The sequence below is a fragment of the Carcharhinus amblyrhynchos genome, chromosome 3 (assembly GCF_965287045.1).
Source record: "Carcharhinus amblyrhynchos chromosome 3, sCarAmb.v2.hapA, whole genome shotgun sequence".
Taxonomy (NCBI): Eukaryota; Metazoa; Chordata; class Chondrichthyes; order Carcharhiniformes; family Carcharhinidae; genus Carcharhinus; species Carcharhinus amblyrhynchos.
In genome coordinates, this window is record NC_137326.1 from 139,196,170 (window position 1) to 139,203,709 (window position 7,540).

Here is a 7,540-nt window from a genome sequence, read left to right on the forward strand (position 1 = left end):
TCATCACATGCTTGACTCAGTGTTGTGGATGGTGTAGAGATTTTCAGGGATCAATAAGTGACCCATACCCAACCTCTGCTTGGCTATCAGAGACATGGCACTGACGTAACTGGTCCAGTCAAGTTCTGGTCAACCAAAATCCTCAAGCACTAATGACAGAGGGCTTGGCAATGGTACTATTACAAGGAAACAGGAAACATCTGAGCTCTCAATTGATTTGGCAGTTACATATTTCTGACCTGCTTTGCTGTAGACTAGCAATGACTGCTTCATTGAATGGAGGAGTTCTGAATGGAGCTAACACAAACCATCAACATATAGCTTTCTCCTGACCTCATAACAGAAGAAAGTCAAAACAAACTTTAGAGTGCCAGTCATCACATAACCGGAGGGTCACAGATGTGTGGATTTTATAGCTATTTTCAGCATTAAACAAACACTACAAAGATTGTTGTATAGCAAACTTCAGTTATTCTTTGGCTGAAAGGATAAGTCCAACAGAAAGTCCCATACTTGCACATTTCCGTACAGTAAAAGGGATAAGTGTGACTAATGCATCACCACTCAATATAAAAGACAGAAACTCTCCAAACTTTAGCTAGAGCATTCTATAAGCAGCTATCAAAGTTATTGAGTGAGACTTCTTGGGAAATGCCTGGCCTCAGACATCCTACATTCTTCCCACTCAGAAAGGACAGCAGGACTAGAGGGCACAGCCTCAAGATAAGTGGGGGGGGGGGCAGTTTAGAACAGAGTTGAGGAGGAACTTCTTCACTCAAAGGGTGGTGAATCTCTGGTATTCTCTGCCCATTGAAGTGGTGGAGGCTACCTCGCTAAATATATTTAAGTCACAGATAGATAGGTTTTTGGTAGGCAAGGGAATTAAGGGTTATGGGGAGAAAGCGGGAAAGTGGAACTGAGCCACTACAGATCAGCCATGATTTTGTTGAATGGCAGGGCAGGCTCGAAGGGCTAGATGGCCTACTCCTGCTCCTATTTCTTATGTTCTTATTTCAATTAGTTTAATTTCTTATCATGTCTTTCAAATACATTTGGTTGCACAATAACAACACAAGAAATTGCTGGAACAACAAGAGGTAATGTGGCCAACAAAACAATCCCTTTAACATGGAAACACATCCTGAAGAGCTTCACAGTTACAGATAAAATGGATGTGAGCCAAAGAAAGAGGCATTAAAATGGGGTAATGCAAAGCTGACAAAAATTCCATGACGGGGTTTAAATCCAAACTTAAAATTTCAGAAATTGGAGAACTAGTGAAAATCAGCAAGACTGGATTATAGATGAATGGGGCTTGCTTGGGACAGGACACAGGCAGCAGAATTATGGATGAGGTGATCAAAGTCTAGAAGATCCTGATAGAAGTCTACAAGATTATGAGGGGCATGGACAGAGCAGATAGAAGCTTTTTTTCCCAGGGTGGAAGAGTCAATTACTAGGGGGCAAAGGTTTAAGATGCAAGGGGCAAGGTTTAAAGGAGATGTACGTGGCAAGTCTTTTTACCCAGAGGGTGGTGGGTGCCTGGAACTCGCTGCCAGGAGGTAGTGAAAGCAGATATGATAGTGACTTTTAAGGGCGTCTTGACAAATACATAAATAGAATGTGAATGGATGGATATAGTCCCTGGAAGGGTAGGGGGTTTTAGTTCAGTCAGGCAGCATGGTTGGTGCAGGCTTGGAGGGCCAAAGGACATGTTCCTGTGCTGTAATTTTCTTTGTTCTTTGAAATTTATAGAATGTTGGGAAGGGATGAGATCAAAGAGCAAGGTTTCAGTAGCAGCTGGGCTGAAGCAGGGGCTGAAGCGGGCCATGTAATGGAAGTGGAAGTCGCTGGTTTTTGTCATAGAGGGGAAATGGAATCAGAAGCATTGCTTGGGGTTAGCAGAACACAAACATTCTGGATTAGCCCAAGACAACAAGGCTGATTGACGGTGAGGATTTGGAATGCATTACTTCTTTTTCACATCTGACCACTGACGTGGAACTCCTAAATGATAAGTTTCAGAGTGCCAGTATGGTGCAGTAACATTATTCCCAGCCCACAGTCACTGCAATATGATGAAGGCCCATCAATCAATCTCATATGTAAATTCAACAATCTAGTTCAGTCATATCTTGCCAGAGAATAGAAGTGGAACCTATTCAGCAATGGATAAAAGGGCAGAGCAACAGACAAGGATGGGTGGGAAATATTTACATGTACTGACTTGTCAGGACAAAAACTTGCTTCTGCTGCAAAGAAAAAGAGATTTTAAAATGGGGTAACTACAATCACACTCATCCTTACATGCAAAGAACAGCTGGAAGTCCAGAGATTGTAGGAATTCTGGATAAACAGCCAATTTACTTGGTGGTCATGACCACAGGTCTCTGCTATGAGTCCGGCTCCTTGCCATGGCATTCCTAATTGATGTCAATCTGCTATAGATGCAACTGGTAAATTCCATCCCTGAGCTCAAATTCATCAGATTGGTGGCAGATCAGTAACAACAAGACAAACAAGCTAGTATGTGGGGCATCTAATTCTGAGAGAAACACAAGAGACTATATTATTCAAGATATGCTCAAGCTATGAACAGCACTGATACCCAAACACACCAACCTCCTTCCCCAAACAAATCAACATAAATCAACCCTACGAGACGTGCAACAAACGTACAAGACGTGCAACAACAGAAAACAATATAAAAATAAATGTACAACTTCAATCAAAGGCATATTCCAAAGGTAGACTAGACAAGCTTTTATTCCAGAAGTTCACTTTGTGATTAAATATTATTTATTACACCTGACTTTTCACTTTTTATTTTAAACATGATGTACCGGTGATGAGTACAAAGCTGCTATCCTCCAACACAGGGCAACAAATGGAGGCTGAAATTGATTATTCTCTGCTATTTACAGCGTTCTGCCAGGTTTCCACAGCGAGACAAAGCTCTGATGTTCCTGTTCTGACCCACATTGCTTGCTACTACGGTTTGGCAAATTGTAAATACCATTGTTTCTGTCTGGATGGTTGTTACAATAAATGTTACTCACTGTCTCAGTCTGGGTGGCTGTTGCTGTAAATGTCACTCTGTCCTAGTCTGAGTGGCTGTGACAGTAAATGTTACTCTGTCTCAGTCTGGATGGCTGTTACTATAAATGTTACTCTGTCCCAGTCTGGGGGCTGTTAGTGTAAATGTTACTCAGTCCCAGTCTGGGTGGCTGTTACTGTAAATGTTACTCTGTCCCAGTCTGGGTGGCTGTTATTGTAAATGTTACTCAGTGTCTCAGTCTGGATGGCTGCTGCTGTAAATGTTACTCACTGTCTCAGTCTGGATGGCTGTTAGTGTAAATGTTACTCTGTCCCAGTCTGGGGGCTGTTACTGTAAATGTTACTCTGTCCCAGTCTGGGTGGCTGCTATTGTAAATGTTACTCTGTCTCAGTCTGGGTGGCTGTTACTGTAAATGTTACTCTGTCTCAGTCTGGGCGCTGTTAGTTTAAATGTTACTCAGGCCCAGTCTGGGTGGCTGTTACTGTAAATGTTACTCAGTCCCAGTCTTGGTGGCTGTTGCTGTAAATGTTACTCAGTCCCAGTCTGGGTGGCTGTTGCTGTAAATGTTATTGTCTCAGTCTGGGTGGCTGTTACTGTAAATGTCACTTACTGACTCAGTCTGGGTGGCTGTTTCTGTAAATGTTACTCTGTCTCAGTCTGGGGGCTGTTAGTGTAAATGTTACTCAGACCCAGTCTGGGTGGCTGTTACTGTAAATGTTACTCTGTCTCAGTCTGGGTGGCTGTTGCTGTAAATGTTACTCAGTCCCAGTCTGGGTGGCTATTACTGTAAATGTTACTGTCTCAGTCTGGGTGGCTGTTACTGTAAATGTCACTCACTGGCTCAGTCTGGGTGGCTGTTACTGTAAATGTCACTCACTGGCTCAGTCTGGGTGGCTGTTACTGTAAATGTTACTGTCTCAGTCTGGTTGGCTGTTACTGTAAATAAAATCATAGAAAATAGGTGAAGTAGGCCATTCGGCCCTTTGAACTTGTACCACCATTCAATATAACCATGGTTGATCGTGCAGTTTCAATATCCCACTCCTGCTTTCTCTCTATAACCCTTGATCGCTTTAGCCACTAGGGCCATGTCACTTCCCTGTTGAACATATCCAATGAACTGGCTCCAACAGCTTTCTGTGGTAGAGAATTTCACCAGTTCACAACTCTGAGTGAAAAAGTTCTTCCTCATCTCAGTCCTGAATGGCTTTCCCCTTATTCTTAGACTGTGACTCCTAGTTCTGGACTTCCCCAACAATGGAAGAACTCTTTTTATAGTTTATTAACAGGGTGATTGAGTTTAAGAGCCGTGGGGTTATGCTGCAACTACACCGGACGTTGGTGAGACCACATTTGGAATATTGTGTGCAGTTCTAGTCACCTCTTTATAAGAAGGATGTGGAAGCATTGGGGAGAGTGCAGAGGAGATTTACCAGGATGCTGCCTGGTTTGGAGGGTAGGTCTTATGAGGAAAGGTTGAGGGAGCTGGGGTTTTCTCTTTGGAGTGGAGGAGGATGAGAGGCGACTTGATAGGGGTTTACAGGATGATGAGAGGAATCGATAGAGTGGATATGCAGAGACTATTTCCTCGGGTGGATGTAGCTGTTACTAGGGGGCATAACTATAAGGTTCATGGTGGGAGATATAGGAGGGATGTCCGAGGTAGATTCTTTATTCAGAGAGTGGTTGGGATGTGGAATAGACTGCCCGCTGTGATAGTGGAGTCGGACACTTTAGGAACTTTCAAGCGGTTATTGGATAGGCACATGGAACACACCAGAATGACAGGGAGGGGATAGCTTGATCTTGGCATTGGACATAACACTGAGGGCCGAAGGGCCTGTACTGTGCTGTAATGTTCTATGTTTCTATGTTTCTTCCCACATCTAGCCTGTCTCATCAAGATTTTATATGTTTCTATGAGATCCCCTCTCATTCTTCTAAATTCCAGTGAGTACAAGCCCAGTCGATCCAGTCTCTCTTCATATGTCAGTCCTGCCATTCCAGGAATCAGTCTGATGAACCTTCGCTGGACTCCCTCAATAGCAAGAATGTCTTTCCTCAAGCTAGGAGACCAAAACTGCACACAATACTGAAGGTGTGGTCTCACCAAGCCCCTGTATAACTGCAGCAAGACATTCTTACTCATGTACGCAAATCCTCATGCTATGAAGGCCAGCATGCCATTAGCTTTCCTCACCACTTGCTGTACCTGCATATCAACCTTCAGCAACTGTTCCACCGTGACACCCAAGTCACACTGTACTTCCCCTTTTCCAAAACTGCCACCATTGACATAATAATCTTCCTTCCCGTTTTCGCCACCAAAGTGGGTAATCTTTCTTCTGGTCCTACAGTGTTGAGTCCTGATAAGCCTCTGCTGAGTCTATGGATCGGACACTATTCTATGATGTGGTGCAGTTTGCTCTTTCCCACAGGCACATGAGGGCTGGCACTAATGCCCCATCTGTGGGGATTGGCCACAGCAGCTGCTTTGAGGATGGACACTCTTTCCCTGGAAGGTTAAAATCAGGTTGGGTTTGAGACCAGATATTTTGTTTGTTGTGCCCAATAATTTCCATATATTTTTCCAGGTGGAATTTGTATTGATTTATTGTCACATGTATTGGGATTCTGTGCAAAGTATCGTTCCTTGCATGCTATAGAGACAAAATGTGCCATTCATAAAGTACATAGGGAAAAAGGAAAAGAGAGGGTGCAGAATACAGTGCTGCAGTTACAGATAGGGTGAAGAGAAAATTCAGCTTAATATATAATAGGTCCATTCAAACGCCTGATGGCAGCAGGGAAGAAGTGGGAGGGTTATTCTATATTGATGCAATACTTCTGGGGAGCTGAACAGTTCAGCATGAAGTGGCAGGTGGGGGGGCAGTGCATGCATGCATGTATTTGACCAAAGGGTGCAGTATTCTGCTCGTCAGTACGAGAGTGAGATTGCTACGTCTGGAGGTGGTAGTAGCTAGCTAGCTGGCAATCAAGTTGTTTCTGGACTTGACTCTGCTGCAGTTATCTTTAGGTGTTCCTGGAAGATCAGTGTTCCAGGACGCTGACAACACTCCGAGTCAGTGTTGTCTCTCCGAGGCACTCCGAGGTATGTTGCAGTAGGGTCGTACTTTAACTTGTAGCCATTCATTTGGATGTCGAACTCTTTATTGGCTTTTGCATTGTGAAGATGGAATAAGATGGATACTGCTTTTACAGGCTTGGCTCCAGCTGCCACATGCTGCAATATTGTTCAAGTTTTAACAAGCTCTCATTTAGGGTCCTGTCCAAGGTGATGAAGTCAGGAGCTTGAGAAGCAAGGCAGATGTCACTGATATATCTGAATTTTCGGCAGATGGATTTCAGAAGGTCCTTTGTGTACAAGTTCAACAGGGTTGGAGCCAGTACACTAAATGTTACTGTCTCAGTCTGGATGGCTATTACTGTAGATGCCGGCCTCATAATGCTACGTGCATAAATGAGCATGTTATTGAGCATTATCTCATGGAAAAACATCACGTTAATGTTGCTTTTATTATAGAAAGTCACCCAACAGATCGAGTGAATTAGGAGATGATGTGCGAATTGCCCTGAACTTGGTCACCTTTGCAGCTCTGCAGTTTGCTATGCAGAATGTTATCTTGGTCTTAGCCATGCCATTTAAACAAAAACTGCATAACTTTTAACAGTGATAGCTGTTAAATGTGATACCATTTAACCTCTTCCAATGCAGAACAGGAACCATTTCAATGTACACTGGCAGCTGTTACGAGATTTTATAAAAATCCAATTTTATTTTTTACTTTTCCTTTCTGTTTCTTAAACCAACCTTCATTTCTCCCTTCTTATCTTTTTGCACCTTACTTGACTCATGCCATTCTGTCTTTCCTGTTTGCTTATCCATCTTTAAATCTTACTGATGGAAGGGGATACGGTGTTGGTCCTGGCAATCTCTGCTGTCCTAGAATTCCTGCTACCTTTGTCTTGTTATAATTAGTTTTCATTATCAACATAAAAAAGATTGGAAGGTGAAGAGTGCAGAATAAAGTCAAACAAGTGGCATGCATTAAGTAACGCCACACCCCAGCATGACCAGCCCAATATGTGAACATCTCCTTCTCAAAATCATCTGTGTGCTTATAATTATTCATCACTCACTGTGCTAATTCAAAAAGCTGTTTGAACCAATCCTGGTTAATCAGGTCACTGGACTGAGAGTTCTGGGACATTGTGGAATGGCAACAATTCTCTACCCACGAGAAATGAGCCGCTGGATCTACCAATCTGTGAATGAAAACAAAACAGAAAAGCAAATACATTAGGATTTGTACTCATAACTATTGCTCACAGAATTTAATGCAGTGATCAGCTATTACAGCAGCACAATTGTATTCAGGCGATCCATTCAACACCATTATTTTGGTCCATCAATAAGAGGTGGAGGGGAAGGAACCAAGAACAAAGAAAATTACAGTACAG

General features: G+C 43.0%; 1 protein-coding gene across 1 annotated transcript in view; it reads right to left on the reverse strand.

Annotated features, from left to right (window-relative positions):
- The window catches only part of tp63 (tumor protein p63), a 151,433-nt gene extending 144,128 nt beyond the window's left edge, over window positions 1-7,305 (reverse strand). The window contains exon 1 of the mRNA XM_080186118.1: window positions 7,220-7,305. Within this exon, the coding sequence (XP_080042244.1) occupies window positions 7,220-7,290 (71 nt within the window). The 5' untranslated portion in view covers window positions 7,291-7,305. The remainder of the gene's footprint in view (window positions 1-7,219) is intronic.
- Between the last annotated feature and the right edge of the window lie 235 nt (window positions 7,306-7,540).